Here is a 20,623-nt window from a genome sequence, read left to right on the forward strand (position 1 = left end):
CTGGGTTTCCCCTGCTGGCATACAGCAGATCCCTCAGGAAACCTGCTCCACAGGTCAGGGTCTCCTCTGAGGCCTAGGACTTAGGTTCACATGCCTCAGGCAGGGCTCTGGACCAGCTGTGACGTCATGAATATTTAAATGTCCTGTCACTACCATTTTAAAAAGTCCCATTCTGCAAAGGCTACTTGAGGCTTTAGGTGAATTAGAGGTGACTGTCTTGGTGATGAGGCCAGCGTGGCTGGCCCTTCCCCAGGCAATAGATGGACCAAGGTGCTGCTAAGGCCACTGTAACTTCCAGACACCCCAGGAGCTAGACCCTGCTCACAGGGCTAAAGGGCTGAGGCAGAAGCTGACCCCATTTCTGGAGGCCAATCTGAGTTCAACTGTCCTCCACTCCCTTGTTCCTCTCTTCCTTTCCCCACTCCCCAGCCCTGCTCCAGCCTGTAGCTTGTGGCCTAGGGGCTCAGCCTATTTAGGGGAGGCAAAATTGGCTCAGGCCAACATTCTCACAGCCTTGGGGTACAGGGGCTATGGTGGCCTTCTGAAGTGCTCAGAACCCATACCCCCGGCTACCCTGAGGCCAACTCACACACTCAGCCTGTAAGCAGTGTTTATATCATGAGCTTGGCCCTTGCTAACCCAGCTCACTGGGCCCTCTTCCTGCACTGCTCTCTGGAAAAGGGCACCCCCAACTGGTAGCAGCCCCAAGTTAGGGGCCCACCCTTCACTGCCTCTGGCAGGAATTCCTAGGGCTCGGCTTGTCTCCCTCCAACAGTGGAGGCAGCTTGCTTGGAACTGAGGAGCCCTAGGCAAGAGCAATGGGTTCAGTGATGCCTGCTGGCTCTCTGCCCAAACCAAACAATGGCAGTCTTCAGGGTGCTGGCAGAGCCTCTGATGCCACCTGGTCTTCTGACCCTGCATGGGCCTTGCCCCTACCCTGTGGCCTCTGGGTTTTGGTCAGCCTAACCTGTAGCAGACAGGACTCCTGTTGCCCTGGGAGCTGTCTCAAGCAAAACCTGTCTTGTCCCAGAGGCAACTATGTGGGTCCACTGTGTTCCCTGTCATCATCCTTCTGTTTTCCTTCATTTTTGCCAAGGGCGGGCTCCCTGGGGCGGGTGGGGGACAACTGCAGATAAATTAGTGATTCATGGGTTTGTACAGTGTTTTATACTTTGCAAAGCACTTTATTAGCTCACACCTGTCCACTCACATAAAATTCGTGTAAGCCCTGGGAGGCCTAGGGTAACTTACTGTGCTCTCAAATGAAGCAGAGAGGTTATTTATTGCCCAGGCCATCCAGTGGGCTGGCTGGGCCTTGGATCCCCACCTGTGGACCCCTCTAGGGTCCAAGATGAGATCAGAAGTGTCTCTTTTATACATCTTTTCCTAATCTCCTTTCTCCCCTTCCTAGTCCCTCTCACTCCTCAGGTTGGTGCTCTCACTTCTTGAAAGCTCTAGGCCTTCCACCCCCAGGCTCCCCGCTGGCTCCTGGTACTAACTAGGCCAGCTGAAAAAGAGCAGGAGATGGAGGCAGGCAGCCCAGGCTGCAGATGTGAGGGATGCAGGGCCAGGCCCAGAGAGGGCTCAGCTTGGAGACTAACAGTTTCAGATTTTTCTGCCTGTGGTCATCTGTTTGTCCATCACCCCGGGACAGAGCAGACAAAGGGGCAAAGCACTGGGGGACCCAGAGCCCAGCTTCCCCTCAGCCTAGGGAACATCGCAGCATTACAGTGTCAGTCACATTTTAAACTGATCAGCCTTTGTATAATGTTTTTTAAATCATTTCTAAATAAAACAAAAATACAAAGTATGTCATTTCCCTGGGATACGGGAACAAGGATTGGGTTCTGACAGTGGCCTTAGGAGGCTTCTGGGAGAGGGTGAATGGGTGTTTGGGTGTCTGGGAGCGCCCTGAGGATCTCATCTGCCAGCTCAGCGACCAGATGTTCCCTCTCTCCAAAAAGCTGGCCCTGGAGGCCCACTGTGACCGGGATCCCAGGAATACAGCCTCAAAATGCCTCACTGGGATCCAGGACAGCTGAGCAACCTCCCTGACAAGTATGGGACAGGTACTGTGGGAAGTCTTCTCTGAAATCAAGGCGCTTGGGGCCATGCCAGGGGCAAAAGCCCAGTTGTCAGCAATAAGCAATAGATATGGGGAAGTCAGGTCAGTAGCCTTGGGGGTCTTCCCTGGAGCCCTGGCCTGGCTCTGGAAACCAGAGACAGACAGCGCTGCCCCAGGACCCAGACAGCTGGAGAAACTGTAGGGTGGGGATGAGTACCAAGGTCTGAGGTGCTTTGGGTGCAGGCTGAGAAAGCGAACAAATTAGGGGCGGCGAGAGGGGCCGGGGACGGGATGGTGTCCCACGGTGAGGCTGCGGAGGCGGCCCTACCGGGACTTCCTTCCAGTCCTGAGACGAGCTCGGCTTGTTTCCTGGCGCCGAGGGGCACGAAGAGGCAAGGGACCCACCAGGTTAGGAAGATAGAAAAGGAGGCGGCGGGCGGTAACTGCGGAGGGCGGCGAGTCAGTACCAGGAGGTGCAGGCGATGAGGAAACGCACGTCGTCCAGCGGCCCCCAAGGGTCCGGTTCGGGCCGGGGCCGCTCCGGGCCCTCGGGCACCCCGGCCTGGGGTTGGGGTTGGGGTTGGGGTTGCGGCTGCTCCGGGGCGGCCTGGCCGCCGCTCAGCCGAGCGCCCATCGCCTGCGGGAGGAGAGGACCGTCAGGTGCAGGGCTGGCCGCACGCCACTCCGCCCCCGCCCGGGCCGCGACCCTCACCTCTGAGCTCGGGCCGCTTCTCTCCAGCTTACGGTCGCGCGAGTGCCCGCACGCCTCTCGCCTGCGCAGCGTCGCCAGGAATTGTGGGGGCCGTGACGCCACCGCCCCCCGCCCGGCCCGAGCAGAAGCAGCTTCATACCCCGGAAGCGGCGCCAAACAAACCGGACGCACCCACCAGCAACTGGACAACCCCGCCCCAGCGTCCGAGGGGCCCGGCCCTGCGCAAAGCTGACATAGGTGGAGCCGCCCTAGCCAACACCGGCAATGCCGCCGCTAACCGGCTCCACGCCCGCCTGAGTTCCTAAAGAAAGGGGCCCCTCCTGAGGTTGGTCTGAAACCCCGGTAATCAAGCCAGTCACCTCCATCTACTTTGGGTCAAACGGGATAACCAAGGACCCCAGAGCCCTGACTGGGTACTCACACCAGCCCAGGGCACTTGGAACAGATCCTCAACCTTTGAAGCCCTAAAGTATGTGGCTAGGGTTGTGTGGAATATGTGAGAGCTACAGTATAGAGAATGCTTCTTCCTCTTGCTCTGGAAAGAAGCCACCCATCTTGATGACTGGCCAAGGTGGGTGGAAGACAGTAAAATGGAGGTGTGTGCATGCGCACGCACCCATATCCTACCCCATCTTCCCCCTGGAACAATGTTAAGGGAGAGAGTGGCAGGCCAAGGTCCCCAAACAACACATTCAGAATGGCTAGAGGCAGGTGCTTTTAATAGGGTGGCACAGGATAACAAGAGTTCTCAGTTAAGAGCCACAGGGCCTGACAGCCAGCACGATGGAGCAGATTTCTGTGGTAACTAGATGCAGGAGGTGAGCACAAGCAAAGAAAGGCTGGGCATCCAGCCACTCAATTCCCATTGAGCTCTCTGTCATCTCCAGTGGGGTGCGGAGAAGGAGCTGAAGTCCAGAACCAGAAGCCCAGGGAACAGCATGGAAGGTGAGTCAGGTGAGGCTGGAGAGAAAGGAAGGAACATTGTCAGTAAGAGCTTCACAGGGCACAACTCACTCTCCATTCTCAAGGTGCCTGCCTCCACCACTACCTCTGGACCTATTCCAGCTCAGCTCTGAAGAGCCGCACTCAGAGCCTCTTCTAGGTTCCACATCTCCCTGGAGTCACAATCAGGTCTAGAACTCTCAAAAATTAAAAACTTAAAAACTAGAAGTAATTCCTTCCCCACTTAGGTGGATCAACTCAATAATTTATTCAACTTGTTAGTCATAAACCAGAGCTTCAGAGATTAACAGATGTAATAGAAGGGAACAAGGGGGATCACAGAGGGGAAGGGAATAGCTGGGCCCAGAACATTCTTCCTGGAGGTAACATGTATGATTATAAAACTGAAGTGCTTATTTCTAGTTGCCTACCTAACATCTTCACTTTGAGGTCTTATGGGCACCTCAAATGCAACAGATTCAAAACCAAAGGAAGTTAATGAATTTTGTTTCTTACTTTCCAATATCCATTTCTTTATCTGATCTAACTGCACAGGCTAGGACCAGCAGAATATTACTACCCAGTCCTGGTAAGTGGAGACAATTCTGCCTGTCTTTAATGGCAGTTTCTGAAGTTTCACTGTTAAACACAACATTTGCTATAATTTCTTATTAGGTATCAATAACCAGGTTATGGAAATTTATTTCCATTCTTCAGTTGCTGTTTTTTGTTTTCTTAAGTAAATGATTGTGTGAATACTGCCTTCTTTATGAGACTCTATGTTTCAAAGGGAAGGGAGAGAGTATTTCATTCATCACCACATCACTACTATATGGCACATATTGGGTGCTCAAAAAAAAGTTGTTGAACAAATGACAAAGCCACTGGTACCACTTTCCTATTCAGACCCTTTCAACTGCTTTCCAGTGCTGACTAGCTGAGTTTGTCAGTGTCCTCTAAACTGTGCCTCACCCTCCATGCCCAATCAGAATAGCCCAGGGCAGCATATTAAAATAAGCACAAATAGTAGTATTCCCTCTGGATCTAAGGGAACCAGTATCTCTAGGGTGATGCCAGGAATCTACATTAACAAGCAACCCAACACAGATTAAAAGTCAAAACCACAGGCCTACAGTTGAAACTTCTTGATATGGGTGTTCAGAGTCTTCAACCTTTCACACTTTCTCAGCTCTGCCTGTCTCAAGTGCTTCCCCCCACTCTATCTCTGCATATTCAAATACCCACTCACTCCCTGAAGCCCAGACTAAATCTTCCACAAAACCTTTCTGGATCCCAGAAAATGTCTCACCAGAGCTTCCCAAACCATTTAAGGCACCTTTTATTTCTTCTTTGAAGGTAGCTAAAAGTTACATGTGGCCACTACATCTTCTCTGCTACACTATGAGCATCTAGAGTCAGGACATAGGACTAACTTGCCTGACTATCCCACATGGAGCCTTGTCCATTGGGCTCAATGAACATCAGGTGAATGAATGAAGATGGGTGAATGAAGCGAAGTTTCTCCAGTGGTAAGCATAGGGTCTGTTACTGGGTACTTGCTCTATTACTTTCTATCTTCATGAAGACTCTATGCTACTTGGGTGCACGTGCCTTGAGAAAGATCCTCAATGGGGGAGGCTGAATATCCAGGACCTGTAGCTACTCTAAAGCAAGAAGAGATTCTAGAGCCTCACACCCCAGAACCTCTGGGGTTAGGGCCCAAGAAACCACCAAAATCCAGATGATTGTGATTCTGATGCAATCCCCACCCCCCAAAGATTGAATTCCTCAGGCACCTGAGGTCTCCTTGGTTCCTAAGAGTAGCCTTCCTTCCTTCCCCCAGTAAAAAGTTCTCTGTCTCAGGCTGCTAGCTGGGACACTCACACATAGGCAGATACAAACTACAAAACAATGTGGTCAGTGGTAAACTACGATGGACCAGAGGTAAGATTTGTTCAGAGAGGGGACATTGGGACAAGTCTTCAAAGTTGGGGCTGAGCTGATGCTCAGACAGTGCTTGCTGGCTGTACTCCGTGACTGCTCAGCAGTGTGTGGGTGTGCCCTCACACGTGAGGAGAACCTACCAGTATGAATGTAGTGTGGCTCCCATTATAGGTGGCATCTCCTTCCCCTAACTTCAAAATGACAAAAGAGAAGCCCAGATACCTGTCAATGAGGGAATCCCGCATGCTGGTAGCAATGGTGCTAGGCTGAGCTTCATTCAGTTTGAAGACACTCTCCACCACTGACAGTTCTGTGCTGGTTGTGTCCAGGCCACAGAAGGCACACCAGTCGTTCACCACCATCCCAGCGGCAATAACCTCACTGCCACGGTTCACAGTACCTGCCTGCCAAAGGATGGCTCAGTGTGGATCATGGCATCAACAGTTTCTCCCTCCCTGATAAGGACTCTCCCCAAACCCTGCTCCCTGAACTGCAGCCCCAACCCCAAACTGTAACAAGCAATAACTTGGATTCCTGAACAGCAGGCAATGGGATATGCCTCAGCAGGAGACAAGAGGTCAGAGAAGAGGAATGCTTACCACAAGGGGAACCTGAAGAAGAGAGGACAACTCGTCCTGGTCTTCAATTGAAGTTTTGGGATGTACCAGCCCTCCCTGATTGCTGAAGACACAGTAGCTTCCTACTAGCACTTGGTCAGCCACCGTCTGTCTGAAGACTTCCACCTTGAGGACATCTGCCAAGATTTCTTCTGTCTCCTGTCAGCCAAAGGCACTCTAATCAGAACTCAGAACTTGCAACTCAAAGAACTTGGGTATCTCCATGCCCAGAACCACCTAGGGCTTGGCTCCCTAAGCCCCTCAATCCTCTGCTATGAGATGCACTTGAAAGCCTCACCCAGAAAAAAGAAGGGATACAACTTGGAGCAAGTTCTAGACCAGATATAGAGCCTCTAATATGCACGTCCTAACAGACAGGAGCTGATATCCACATCACCCTCTTCCTTCTAAACCACACTCAAGAATTCAACTGTCAATCATCTCTCCTGACCCTGGCTACAGGACCAGATACATCAATCTTTCTGAATGATTCTAAAGGATCAATACCTTCCCCAGTTTCTTTCTGACACTGACCACACAATGGAAAGCCTCTATTATCATTATTCTAATGACTACCTGAAATGTGAAAGCCCAGGTATAAAGAGAAACCACAAGCCACACCCCTAAGTTCCTGCCTGATAGACAAAAATGGTAGCTAACCACTGACTAGCCTGGTCCTGTGACTCTTGGGCCAAACTGGATTGCCTTACCCTATCCAGGTCTGGGTGAATCAAGGCCACATAGTCATTGCAGGTGGTGACATTGCCCAGGGCTGAGAGCCGCTCCTCCACCCGACGGATTTGCACTGAGTCTGGGAGGCAATTGCGGATGTGTTGCAGCTCCTGGTCGGTGGTGTTGTTGGGTACCAGGAGACCATGCCTATTCCCTGGAAAGACCCAAATTAGGGGATGGGGCAAGAATGAACCATGAACACACAACATGCTTGCTGAGCTAATCCAGCCCAATTAGCTTCCCCAAGAAAGCTTTAGGCCCAGACCCCAGCCCTAAAACCCACTGATCCCTACAAGACCCAGGGGAATCAGAAGTCCCACTGGGCAAGCCAGAGATGGCCCCGGGTATGGCCCCAACATACCCTATTCACGTCACCATCACCAAGGGTATACCAGGACTAGCAGGGAGGGATCTTGGAATTAGTTGTATATTCGCTACTTAAAAATTAAGGTAACATTACACACCTACCAGAATGGCTAAAATTTTAAAAGGAGTATCAACATCAAGTGTTGGCAAAGATATATGGAGCAACCAATAGGAGTACAGGCTGGTGACCCAACCACTTCAGGTGGTTACTTGGCATTATCTACTACACTGAATATTCACATAACCTGTGACCCAACCATTTCTCTCCTAGGTATTCTATATCCAACAGAAATATGTACGTGTGCTCACTAAAAAACACAGCAGCACTACGCATAACAGACAAAACTGAAAACTACCCAAATGCCCATCAACAGAATGACTGAATATACTGCAGTATACTTACACAAAACATACTATACAGCAGTAAGAACGAACTACCATCATACTGTGACAACATGACAAAACCTTTGCCTACCTCAGCAAGAATACAATTCTGAACTTCTGAAGTCTGAGTTACTCATGGTGTATTCACACATCATCATAAAAGTACCAGGGGTCAGGCTAAATTCTCCCTTGTTAGATCACAACGGGCTTCAAGTCCTAAGGTCATGGTTGGTGATAAGTGTGTTTGCCTGAATAAAAAAAATACCCAGAGGCCTAGGTCATCAAGCTTATGAGAAAAAATAAAGGAACAAGAGCCTGTATGGCTCCAATTAGCAGAACTAGAAATAAGGGATGGCAGTAACAGGAAACAGATCCAGCTCAAAGACAGGACCAATGGCCAGAGTCAACTGTGTTAGGTGGGGGTGTAGGGTAGGGATGACACTCTGAGACATGGTAAAGGGATTTAAGAGACTTAAATGGATAACTAAACAAGATTATTCAGATTATCAGCTTGTCATTTGTTAAAGGCAGAAATGAATGCTCAGAAAGAGGAATCAACATGCCCAGAGTCACTGGCAGAGGACAGATGACATTCCAATCTTTCCTCACTCTAGGTGTGGTACTTGGTGATTCACCTGGGTTCTTCTCTGAGTCTCATCTTCCTCATCAGTTAAATCAGGCCAAGAATTCCTCACAGGATCTTCGTGAAGAAGGAATTAAAACAAGTGCAAGGCTGAAAGTACTTAATTCACTTGTTGCTACTACGACCTAGAAACCTTCGCCAAGGTTGTCCTCATCTGCCAGACGCTTAGGCTGGGTTCAGCCCAGGCCTGAAAGGTTCTCTAGTCTCTGGAGATAATGGATGAAAGACTGGAAAACTCTGGATCACTCGGATCCGTTCCTGGAGTATAATTAAAAGCGCTGGGAGGCTCCACTCCCTCCCTCGGTGTATTCCACCTGGCTTACCCACACACATGCGCCCGATGATGCGGCAGCCGTCGATGGACGCGTGCACCACAGGGATGGTATCGGCGAGCTCGCCCTCGAACACACTGTAGGGACAAGCAATCAGTGGAAGAGGGTTGGAGGGCCTAAGCTCTCACTCCGCCGGAACCCGACTGCCAGCACCCTCCCCGCCACCCATCCACACATAGCCCGCGGACCCCGGGGCTCCCGCCGCACCTGTAGAAGTTCTCTGACCCTCCGATGGCCACCAGGCAGTAGGTGTTGGTGAGTTTAGCAAAGCAGCCGACCTCACAGTTGTTCTCGAACGACGCTCGGACAGCCATGAGGCCTGGAAGATGCGGGACCGGGAGTTCAGAGGCGGTGGATCCTCTCCCCGCCCCGGATGCAGGTCCCCAGCCTCGGCCCCACTGGCGCCGCCGCGACCCCGCCCCTCAGACCTCGAGCCCCGCTACTGGGACCTTCCAGACTCTCGGGCCTGATCCTCCGGCCTCCACTCCTCACAACCCGGTCTTCCTCTACACCAGTTCACCAGGTGACCGCAAACGCCAGGCGCAGCTACAGCTCCTCCTCCAAACTAACTAGGTTTCCGTTTCCGCCCCTGCCCCTGGAGACTTCCGGTAGAGCCCGGCGCACTCGGCCACGGATGCGGCCGCTCTAAGCTCCAGTCTCTGCGAGGGCTCTATGGTTGCAAGTGGTCCGGTTGAGACTCCGCCTGGTCCCCTCAAAATGCCCATCCATCCATTCGTTGCTTCATTCATTCATTCATTCACTCAGGAACTTTTTTAGGAAGAACAATCGACCGAGATCTGTGGCTGGTTGGATGTGAGGCATAGGAGAGTAGCACTGAGAGATGTCTCCCAGAAGATGGGTTAATGATGGAGGTATTTACTTAAGTAAAGTCTGAGGAAGAAAAGCCGGTGTGGGGAAGGTGACATGCCGAGTGTGAGGTGGGGAACAGATGTCAAGGCGAGATGTGGAGCCCAGGGGAGAGTGAAGGACTGAGGTTTCAGGCTGAAGCCTGGGATTGATGAAGTCACCCATGGAGAATGTATCCAGTGGGGAGAAATGAGACCAGGTCAGAGGCTGGAGGAGGAATGGCCAGAAAAGTACAGGACACCAGGCTGAAGAAGGTATTGGAGAGAGGAGAGGGTCTTAGGGAAGGTCCAAAGTGGGCAAGGGTGGGAACTGACTAGCTTCTACTAAGTACTCGTTGCATATGCTTGATCACTCAACAGCCACTTTGTGTCCACCTGCTCTAGTGGATGGAATGAACTTGGCCTACATTCTGTAGAATCTACAAAAGCCCCAAAGTCTCTCAGAATGTCACAGTGAGGGCAGAGGGGATTTGCACAACCCCTTTCCTCTCCCCATCCCTCCTGCGACCATCCACTCCTTCAAGGAACCCTCCATAATTGGCTTGAATGGTGCCCTTCCCTGCCAGCAACATGCAGTTCTGTATCTCCATCATCCTTAGTATACATCAGGCTGCTGCTAGGTCATAGCATGTTTGCCTTTATTGATTTGTATCATGTATACTGTCCCAGACAGGAGGCGAGCTCAGGAAAAGGACCCACAACCTGTCAGAACCTGTGTTTGTAGAGACACTCAGCAAAATGATGTGTGTGTGTGAGAGAGAGAGAGAATCTGAGCATCCATATCTGCTCCATCCCCAGTTCATCTCAAACCCACTCCTTCAGTCCTCTCCCTGGCCTTTCTCCACCTGATTCCTCCCACTGGGGAATTCCTCCAACCCTCTCTTCCATCTGTCCAAATCCTCCCCATCCTTCAAGGTCTGGCTCAAAGGCTGCCTCCTCTAAGTAACTTCCTCACCACTCCATCATCACTACCATCCTTTGCCCTTCATTCTCTATCACCCTCTGTCACCAGTTAGCCTTTAGTTAAATATAGCTCTGTCTTGCTTGCCAATGGTTTATACACTTAATCCTTGTCTCCCAGGGACTGAGTTCAATTCATTTGTCAGCCCTATGGCAGTCCCAGCAGGGTTGGGTACACAGCTCAGGTACAGGAAGATACTGGTTGATGCAATGCATGCCTGTGTGTGTATGCGTGGTTATGAGCACATTTACAGTCTGTGGATCCTGAGAAGTCTACAGTGTGTGCTGAATGCATGTATTTTGTGTTGCAGTTCATTTAGCTAAATGGTATTTATTTACCTCTAACTAGAATTCTGAGTGTTTTAGTTTATCACATGGACCTGTGTGTACTTACTGTGTGTGTTTATGGATATGCAGTTTGTGGGTATGAACCCTGTCAGTCATTAGGGGCCTCTCTGTATTTTGTGTACGTAGACACATGTGGACTGTTGATATTATGTGTCGTGTCTGCAAAAACACAATCTTAAGAAACAGAGATAAAGGTTTGGGCCCCTACTCTGCCATTTACTTGGAACTGATTCCAAGCAAGTCATCAAACTCTCTGAGCCACAGCTACCATATTTGTAAAATAGGGAAGCGAATATCTATGATCCTAGAACTGTATACCTACTACAGGTCTATCTTGTAAAATGCTGTATAGATAAAGGATGAGAAGTAACCAGTGCGATGTGCCCAGCACAGTGGCAAATGGTAAATACTCTGGGTTATATTTTCCGTGTGTGTGTGTGTTACACGAGAATCCTGAGCCCTGTGAGTGTCTAACATGGGCTTCTAGACACCTCTCTTCCCCATGCTGCCCCTGCCTAAGCTCCTGAGAAGCTGGGACATGAGCAAATCTAGTCTCAGTGGATGAAGGAGGGGCATGCCCCTGCTGGAAGCAGGACTAGGACTCAAAGCGGCTTCGGAGAAGCTTAAACTTGGACTTGTTATACTTAGTGATAAGGTCCAGTTTGCTGTGGCCCAGGGTCAGCCGTTTCTCATCCCCAAACAGGCCATTGCTACTGCCATTGTGATGGCCACCTATGGGGACCCCAGGAAGGCCAGGCTCAGGTTCCTGCCTGGCACCCTGCAATTGATGATACTTGATGATGAGGTCCAGCTTGCTGTGGCCCAGAGTCAGCCGCTTCTCATCCCCAGGGCCCATTCCAGCCTTGTGAGCAGAGCTTTGTCTGAGGAGACCATTGGGCCCAGGCCCCTCTCCCCGGAATGGGCCAAACTTTGTGATGAGGTCCAACTGGCTATGGCCCAGGGTCTGCTGTCGCTCATCTGGACCCTGCTTGCCAGCCCTCACTGAGGAGTTGACTTCAGGAGACACTCTGGAGCCTCCTGCCTTGGGGTACTGTACCAGGGCGTCCAATTGGCTATGGCTGTGGTTTGGAGATAGCTTCTTGTCTTCTGGGGTCTGATTGCCAGGTCTGGAGGAAGCTGACTCAGGGGTACCCCCAGCACCCCGGGCCCAGGGCAGGAGATCCAGCTGATTGTATCTTTGGTTTGAGGACAACTGCCTGTCCTCTGAGGCCTGTTCACCAGGCCAAAGGGAGCCTGAGTTGGGGTGAACCCCAGGATCAGGGCCTCCTGCTTCTCGAGCTCTGGCAAAAGGGACGAGGAGGTCCAGCTGGCCATGGCTCTCACTCAGAGACACCTTCTTCTCTTCCACTGTCTCCAGGCCTGTGCTAGGTACCCAGCAACCCCGGAGGGGGCTAGGCTCCTGGCTTCCCAGGAGGCAGTTGTCTGGGAGCTGGGAAAGGGCTAGGACACCCTGTGGGAAGGGGAGGTGGGGACGTGGGCATGGGAACAGAGGTGACCCCACTGCCAGGGTCATGGGGTTGGTGATATTGTGATTGAGGGCAGGAGAGGACTGGGACCACGGGGAGGCCCCTAGCTTGCCCAGGTTGGCCCTGTAGGGCCCTAGCAGGGAGCCATTGTTAGGATCTGACAGCTGGCGTTGCAGGGAGGGCTGGCCACTTGCCTCGTGACGGGTAGAGCCCGTGGAGGAGGACTCCATCCCCATGTCACTGCAGCCACCGCCTCCTGGTAGAGCAAGGAAGGAGGAGCGGCCCATGAGAGGTGAGTGCTTGATGCTGTTGAGGCTGATGCTGGACCGTGACGAGGATGTGGAGCTTGGGATGCCAGGGCCAAAGGCGAGAGCCACTGGGGGAGGACACGGTGCCCTGGGAGACAGGAGATCCTCGCCACCGCTGAAACCCTCCACAGGCTGTGACTCAGCATACAGACAGCGAAACTCCCGGTCAAAGTCTTCCACAATGCGGCCCCTCAGCTGCAGCACCATGCTAGTGTGGGCCTGGCTGCAAAGCCAGGTGAAGCTGGGGGCAGAGGGTCAGGGTCAGGAAAGCAAAGTGCAGGAGCCTGGGGGTAGGCAGGAGTCGCAGCCAGGGGAGTATGCCAAGACAACCCCACCATCATGAGGGCCCAAGGAAGGGGGCAGAGCTCAGACTCCCAAGTCTGTGCTTGTCCAAGCTCAGCTTAGTGGACTTGGGCACATGGTTTCCCATCTCAGGGCCTCAACTTCCCTATCTAAAAAACGGACCATAAGTGAGGTTCCCTGAAGGCCCTCCAGTTCTGAGGTGCAATAGTTACTTTCTATGCAAAGGGCATTAAAGCAATTCTTCCACAGAGGGAGCTCCTCCAGCCCCCAGCCTGGGGCTGTCTTGCTTCCCACATTTTCCCTTGAGCCCCACACAATGCCTGGCACATGGCAGCTGCTCAGACTGTGTTGGAAGGGATGGAAGGATGAAGGCAAGTTCAAAGCTGCCAGACCCCAGGTGCTTTCACCAGTCAGTGGCCCAGCCCCAGGCCCTTCTCCATTCCACTTGCTCACCTGTAGCTGCCGGCCACCACCTGCTCGCAGTCGATGATGACAAACTTCTCGAGGGCTTGCCCTGTGACGCGGCGGCCTGCCTTGCTGCAGTATGTGTCCCCACACATGCTCCGCACACGCATGTTCTAGGCCAAGGAGGGAGGTAGTTTGGGCGGTGACTTTGAGAGACTGGGGCTTGAGCCATGTTTAAATCCCATGACTCAAGCCATGTTTCAATCTCTGACTTCAGCCAGCTAAAGGGATGAATCTAGAACCCCACTCGCATTGGCCCCCAATGCTCACTGACCACCCAACTGACTCTTCTGCCTTCCCTGACTCCCCTCCCTGGTTGGTGCCCCCATCCCTTGCTGACCGGCAGGTGTCCCTCATTAAGGTCCATCTTGTAGCACATCTCCAGGAAGTGCTGCAGGTGCTCCTGAGCCAGGAGCAGGTAGACAGGGACGCCACGCCGGCTCGAGGCCTCCATGAGGTCACACAGAAGCTCCATGTCAGTGAATACATCCATCACCACAGCCACCACCTGGGGGAGGAAGGGGGAAGCTCAGCACTACTCGGGGCCACTGCCCAGCCCGGGAGCAAGGGCTGGGAACCCAGACAAAGAGCACTAGACTGAAAACCAGGGGGCCAGGGTTACGAGAACATCTGAAGCAGAGGGGCTTTTCAGCAATGACTGAGCGCAGGAGTTCCTAACTAAGGCATGGGGCAGTTTCCTGTCTTGAACCTCTAGAGGTTGAAAGCGTGTGCATTTTGTGTGTGTGTACCTTTCTGAGGACAGAGTGCTTATCAGTTATTAGATTCTCAAAGATGTTTGTGGATCGACTGCACTAAAAGTCCACTCTACGTATGGGGAAACTGAGGCCCAGAGGGAGTAAGGAGTCAGAAGCAGAACCCAGCCCGATTCCAGTCTAGGTCCTCACATTCTCCCCACAAGCTCCAGCCCTAGCTCTGACCTAGGGGCTGTCTGTATGAGGCTCCCTTCTACAGGATCGGAACTGTAAGTCAATTATTGCAAGAGGTCTTCAGTGCGATTTGCCAAACCTGCCTCAGTTTCCCTGTGAAGCTGCAGAGGTTTGGTGTGACATCTTATACCCACAAACTCCCTCACTTCCACCCATGTCAAGTAGGATCACGTTCTCTGCTCAGTTGAGGGCTTGTGACCTCCCTTACATAATGGGCTGTCTCAGAGAAGCCCTGAAAAACTCCTCACACTGCCAAGCCCCCCACTGCCCCTTCTTCCCATTGCATATCACTGCTGTGAAAACCTCCTTTCCCAGTCCAGGGTGACAGGCAGGAGGTGCAAAGCACTGCAGCTCAGGAGCCAGACAGAACTGTGTTGGAATCTGTCTCTGTTAACTCCTAGTGATAGGGGCTTGGGTAAGTTGCTTCATCTCTGGAACCCTCAGCTTCTTCATCTGTTAAATGAAGATAACGATAGCTACATCTCAGAGTTAGGGGGAATTAAGAGTGAAAATACTCAACACACAACAGAAGCTCAATAAATGTTCCTTTCCTGCTGCCTCCGTAACAAACAAGGATTCTGGGTGGCAGGGAAAGGAAGCACTTCCCAAGGTTATTCTGAGAGTCAGTGACAGTCCAGCGTGCAAGCCTGGCTTTTGGCCCAGAGGCGGCAGATCTAGATGGAGGGAGGAGGCAAGGGGAGGCCGATCCACCGCATAGGCCTGGCCAGGGGTCAGGGAAATGAGGGCAGGCAGGGACGATCAAAGGGCAGGGGTGACCACAGCAGCCATCTCACTAATAACCCCAGTCCTGGTGCTCATCAGGCCTGGCACTCCCCTGCCTGGGGCACAGGCCTACCAGGGAGGCTCTGGAGGTACCTGTGGGATCCCAGCATCCTGGCTCATGATCTCCACAGCAGGCACCCTTCACACTGCTCTCCCAGGCAAGGCACTGAGTCTCACCTACCTCAAATCCTGCCTGAAGTCATCTGACCCACTCCCCTGCCTCCTGAGTCAGAGGTCAGGGGTCCAGGAGTGAAGCTATGCCAGTCTGTAACTGGAGCCTTCCCAGGAACTGTGCCCCACCTGCTTTCCCATATCTCTTTCTCCTGAGCCCCTGCTCCCCATCCTTGAGCCCAGCAGCCTCCACTCCTCATTCCTTTTGGTGCAGAACTAAAAGCCCAGCCCTCAAGGCCATGCCAAGGCCCGGGCACCAGCGGCCCCTTCCCTCCTTCAGATCCAGCTGAAGACACTGCACAAGAGGTGAGGTGTGGCTGGTGACATGCGTCAGGAGGCAGAGCCATGCCTGGGGCCCAGGGCCTGAGTCAGGACCCCTTCTTCTCTTGCTGAGTCCTGAGCTCTATTTCACTTGGCCGGACCTCCCTGAGCAAGCTGCAGCCCCACTCTGGCCTCAGCTTCCTCCTCTGTAAGTCAAGGGAATAGCTCAAATGTTTACCAAGGTTGGGGTTCTTAGTTTGGGGATCATAAACTTTTTGCGATTCTGACAAAGGCCATGGACTGTCTTCCAAGAAAGATGCAGAGGACCCCTCCCTGCAACATGCACACATTTACATGCATTTTCAGGGTGTTTGTGGAGCCCCTGAGACCCATCCCCTGTTTTATGATTATCCATAATGTTCTTGAGCAACAGGGGTTTACCAAGGTAAATAAAATGTACACACACCTTTTAGGAGCTCGGGATATGACAGAGGGCAGAAGTTCTAGTCCAATGCTGCCCCTACACTGCTGTGTGGCCTTGGGCTGGTCCTATTCCCTCCCTGGGCCTCAGTTTCCACATCTGTGAAATAAATGTCTGAAGAGATGAGGCCCTTACCGTGCGGGCCTGGCTGAAGAGGAAACGCAGAAGGTCCTTGATGTTCTTGGCTTTATCCCGCTGGAAGTGGACCACTGCCTGGGTGGGGCTGAAGCCCGTGGCCTGTGGAACCTCAGGCCAACCCAAGTCCAGGTCTGGAGGGTCTATGTCAGAGGCCATGGGGAAGTAAGTGCCTGAAGTGGCTTCAGAGAGCAGGCTAAGGTGGTCGGGCCCCGAGGCCTCTAGTCCCTGGGCCTCACTGAGCTCAGGACCCCCACGCACATGCCTGGTCATGTAGTCTACGTCCAGGGCGCTCAGGAAGGGCAGCTCCCACTCCTCGGAGATGACTCGCAGGTAGGCAGCCTCACCCTGCTCCAGGAGGGCGTCAGCCGCCAGCCGGGCTGCTTCGCTGTGCTGTAGCACCAGTGGGGAGCTCTCCCGCCACTGTGGCCGCTTTAGCTCCTCCACCCGGCCCCGAAGGGGTCCTGCCGTGCCTTGGGTTCCCAGGCCTCTGAACATCGCTGCCACTTGGCTGCCCTCACCGTCCAGCAGGCTCCATGGCCTACACCCAGGCTGGCTGCCTCAGAGAGAAGACACCAGCAGAGCCTCCTCCTGCCAGCCTGCCCTGTGTGTGGCAGGCCCCCAGTCTGTTGCCACCCTAGATCAGAACTATGCTCCGCCCCATTCCCCTGGCCTCTAGAACCTGTCAGGTCAGCCTCACCTGTGTGCCTTCTGTTAGGACTTGCCTGCTCCGGAAAACAGCAGTGCCGGGCCCTAAGCACCTGCTTCTGCCCAGCCCCCGCTCCTCCCCAGCATCACCTGCCCCATCCCCACCAGGCTCCTAGCAAGTTTCCTCCAAACCCTGACGCACGCACGCACGCACACACACACACACACACACACACACACACACACACACACACACACACACACACACACACACACACACACACTAGGATGGATAAATGACTCAAGACACAAAGAAAAAGACGTGAACACACAGCATATGGGTGGACTGACATACTGACAGTGAACACATAGACAGAGGCTGACATGCAGACCACACATTTTGACCCAAGTCATGTTAAATGACCCAAACACTAATTTAGAGACTAGCTGTAACCCAAACATACCATGATGGTTAGCACAAGCCTCAGCACACCTATACACAGGCCCTTAATAAAATCTGAATGGCACACACGGAACTACCAGGGACATCTACCCCTATTTGTCCCCATCCAGGCTCCCATAATGGCCCTGCCACTCTCCACCCCCTAACTGTGGCACTCAACAATCCCCTGCCCCACTCCACCCTGGCTCTGAGCCCATCCTCCAAGGGTCTAGAGCAGTGGCTCTCACCGTAACCCCCAAGAATAGCTGGGATGTGTTAAAAAGTAGATCTCCCCGAGATTCTGATGCATGTCTGAGGCACCTGGCACACTGGGCTGAGCCCCACCCCTGAGAAATGCTGTTCCAGGTGGCAACACCCTCAACTCCAGGGAAGCTCTTGTCCTGGTTGGGGCCAGACCCCAGCCTTCCTCCCCTCTTTAGGGGCTGAATATTAAATGGCTAGTGAGACAGTTTCCTTCAGAGTATGGGGGACACCCTGCAAGGTCAGGAGGTAAACACAGCAGGCCCATTTCTATTTTCTGTCTCTAACAAGAGCTATAGTTCCAAGAGTCCTCCGGTGAATGGGTGAGAGGCTTTGCTCTGGAGAAGGGGGGTCGGCAGATGGCAGCTAGGGAGGCAGGCCAGGAAGAAGTGGTCCCAATGTGCACATCACCAGCTTGAAGCAGCACCTTTCTATGGAGGGATAGGGTCCAACGAAGATAGCCAGGAGAGCAGGAGACCTGACACCATGTCTCATGACCCTGTCTGTACTGAGTGCACTTGCTTTATTGGTCTGTGATCACTCCAGACCAGACACAGGTTCCTCTATGCCCATGGGGCTTCATGGGGTGGGGGTGGGGGGAGAGGGGCAATACATGCATAGCCAGGGGGAAGAGGAATTTAGGGGCTCCCTATGTCAAGCTGGGCCCTGAAACCAAAGATGAATGGAACTGGGGCTTTGTTTTTGAGGGGCCCAGAGTAGGCAGGAGAGAGCTGTAGGCCAGGAGCTGAAATGTCGGACCTCTCCATCCCATCCCCAGGGCAGCGGTAGAAACTGGGTCACCAGGTGCTGTAAAAGGGCCCTTCCCTGGGGGTGGGGAGGCTGCACGAGGAACAGTAGGTTGCGTAAGAGCTGGACTGCGGGAGGGTAAGGAGCTGTGGGGGTAGCTGAGGTGGCAGGAGCTTCATTAGGACCTGATCTCCAGATTTGTTAGGGAGAGAACAGAGGCCTTATTTGGGTCAGAGAAGTGCTCCTGGGAGGAGAGAGAAGCCTGTTTCTGTGTTGTTGAGGTCCTGTGTTTATCCCCCCGTGTGTGTATGTCTGCATGATGGAACATGCTGCCTGAGTACATCTGCCTGACTATTTTTGGCTCTTTTTTAAAAAGTATTTTTGATTGTGGCAAAATACACACAACATAAAGCTTACCATCTTAACCATTTTTAAGTATACGGTTCGATGCCATTAAGTACATTCATATTGCACAACCATCACCACCAGCTCTAGAACTTTTTCATCTCCCCCAACTGCAACTATACCCTTTAAATATGAAGTCCCCATTCCTTCCTCTGCCACAGCCCCTGGTAACCACCATTCCACCTCCGACTCTATGAATTTGACTCTTCTAGGTATCTCATGTAAGTGGAATCATACAGTATTTGTCTTTTTGTGACTGGCCTATTTCACCTAGCATAACGTCCTCCAGCTTCAGCCATGGTGGAGACTGTGTCCGAACTTCCTTTTAAAGGCTGGATATCCCATCGTGCATGTACATCACATTGTTTATCCATTCATTCACCCAATGCTGGACACTTGGGTTGTTTCCACCTTTTGGCTATTGTGTGAATAAGGCTGCTTGAATGTGGGTGTACAAATTGGGCTCTGTATTTTTGTATATATTTCCCTCTGTGCCCGCATTTGTATTCGATTCCATTTTTATAAGTAAAAAGCCACTGAATATTGGCAATTTCATATGGCTCAACTTGACATAAAACCTATACCTATGTGTAACTGTCCCTGTGCATGAATGTACATGTACCTACTGTCTGTGAGGTTTGTGTGTCTGCTTGGCTGTTTTTAAGGATCTAGCCACACATCAGTGTATATTTACCTGAGTACACATCTGTGTACCTGTATGTACTCATGTGTGCATGTGTGCAGATCTATTTGTGCGCATGAGTGTCTGGGAGGTGGGGGGTGGTCTTTCACCCTAACTCAGGTTGTGGTACTAAGTATATATACCAGGAAGTTCAACTGAGAGGGACAGGGATGGGAGGGGTTAAGTTGAAGGGGAAAGAGCTCCAAGGGATCCCTAACATCCTGATAATAAAAGCATACAAATCAAATAAAATTCTCCAGGGCTGCAGGACTGGCAGCCCCTCCCTATGGGATGAGTGGACAAAGGGCAGTGGGAGGGTAGACAAGTACATCCTGGCCTAGGGGCTGGGCCTTGGGGTGTGGGCCCAGGGTGATGGGAGCTGTACAGAAAGCTAGGCCCAGCCCCCGGCTGTACTGTGTTGGGCACAGGCCCCTTAATAACTGTTATTAAGAGAAAGAAAAATATTTTCCTGTCCAGGAGGTGTGTCAGGCGCCTGCCTGGTATGATTCTGCCATCCTGGGGGCCATTCAGCACTGTGTGCTGTCTTTTACAAGCCAAGTGGCGCCTGGGCAGTTGACTGTCAAGTGGTGGTGGAGCAGAGGTTGGGCTGCAGCCATTCAGTTGAGGCTGTTCTGATCCTAACACTGCCACACACCTTAATGTGGCACCTATGAGTCAGGAAAGACAAGATTCCTGGGAGGATCAGCCAGGGTTAGTTCGGGAGCCAAAATATGCCCAAATCCCTTGAATCAAGGCAAAATACCTGAGAGCTAAAGACAGGGACAAGTAGTAAGGATTCCCAGAGGTGGCCCTTGATGGGTATTGAAGGATGAGAAAGATTTCAAGATGTGCAGAATGACAGGCAGGGCCTTCCAGGCTGGAGGCCTAGAGAGGCAAGGGCATGCCTGCTGAAGGAAGGTGGGGAGGTGGTGCAGGGAAGGCCTGTCAGAAAGGCCTCCTGGAGCCACACTCAGAAGAGGTCCTTGCTAAGGTGCTGGCTTTCACTGTAAAGACAGTACAGAGGTTCGCAAGATTTCTAGAGAGATACGTTAGGATAACTTAGGAAGCAGCCCCCCAGGGGTAGAGTGGCCCAAAGCACCAGACTCCCAGGAACAGTCCAGATGCACGTGGTTCACTGTTCTTCAGCCTCACATAGGCCTTCAGGTTACAATGGCTCTGGCATTTA

At 52.4% G+C, this 20,623-nt stretch overlaps 3 protein-coding genes across 5 annotated transcripts; all 3 read right to left on the reverse strand.

Annotated features, from left to right (window-relative positions):
* Nucleotides 1-1,152: 1,152 nt before the first annotated feature.
* MMP24OS (MMP24 opposite strand) lies at nucleotides 1,153-2,907 on the reverse strand. Its single transcript, XM_036902476.2, has 2 exons — nucleotides 2,778-2,907; nucleotides 1,153-2,702 (listed from the first exon to the last, which is right to left on the reverse strand). Exon 2 carries the CDS (start codon nucleotides 2,697-2,699, stop codon nucleotides 2,526-2,528), a length of 174 nt encoding a protein of 57 aa, XP_036758371.1. The 5' UTR covers nucleotides 2,700-2,702; nucleotides 2,778-2,907; the 3' UTR covers nucleotides 1,153-2,525.
* A 572-nt stretch (nucleotides 2,908-3,479) lies between these two features.
* EIF6 (eukaryotic translation initiation factor 6) lies at nucleotides 3,480-9,315 on the reverse strand. Of its 3 annotated transcripts, none has more exons than XM_036902473.2 (7): nucleotides 9,166-9,315; nucleotides 8,945-9,056; nucleotides 8,729-8,814; nucleotides 6,991-7,166; nucleotides 6,263-6,439; nucleotides 5,886-6,067; nucleotides 3,480-3,737 (listed from the first exon to the last, which is right to left on the reverse strand). In XM_036902473.2, the coding sequence occupies exons 2-7, from the start codon at nucleotides 9,049-9,051 to the stop codon at nucleotides 3,728-3,730; spliced, it is 738 nt and encodes a 245-aa protein (XP_036758368.1). In that variant the 5' UTR covers nucleotides 9,052-9,056; nucleotides 9,166-9,315; the 3' UTR covers nucleotides 3,480-3,727. The 3 variants fall into 3 exon arrangements, with proteins under 3 accessions (XP_036758368.1, XP_036758369.1, XP_036758370.1); XM_036902474.2 differs by having other exon boundaries at nucleotides 9,258-9,299; XM_036902475.2 differs by lacking the exon at nucleotides 5,886-6,067 and having other exon boundaries at nucleotides 8,945-9,251.
* Nucleotides 9,316-10,220: 905 nt separating this feature from the next.
* On the reverse strand, nucleotides 10,221-16,900 carry FAM83C (family with sequence similarity 83 member C). Its single transcript, XM_036902469.2, has 4 exons — nucleotides 16,253-16,900; nucleotides 13,815-13,982; nucleotides 13,463-13,587; nucleotides 10,221-12,947 (listed from the first exon to the last, which is right to left on the reverse strand). The coding sequence occupies exons 1-4, from the start codon at nucleotides 16,748-16,750 to the stop codon at nucleotides 11,507-11,509; spliced, it is 2,232 nt and encodes a 743-aa protein (XP_036758364.2). The 5' UTR covers nucleotides 16,751-16,900; the 3' UTR covers nucleotides 10,221-11,506.
* Between the last annotated feature and the right edge of the window lie 3,723 nt (nucleotides 16,901-20,623).

The sequence above is a fragment of the Manis pentadactyla genome, chromosome 5 (assembly GCF_030020395.1).
Source record: "Manis pentadactyla isolate mManPen7 chromosome 5, mManPen7.hap1, whole genome shotgun sequence".
Lineage (NCBI taxonomy): Eukaryota > Metazoa > Chordata > Mammalia > Pholidota > Manidae > Manis > Manis pentadactyla.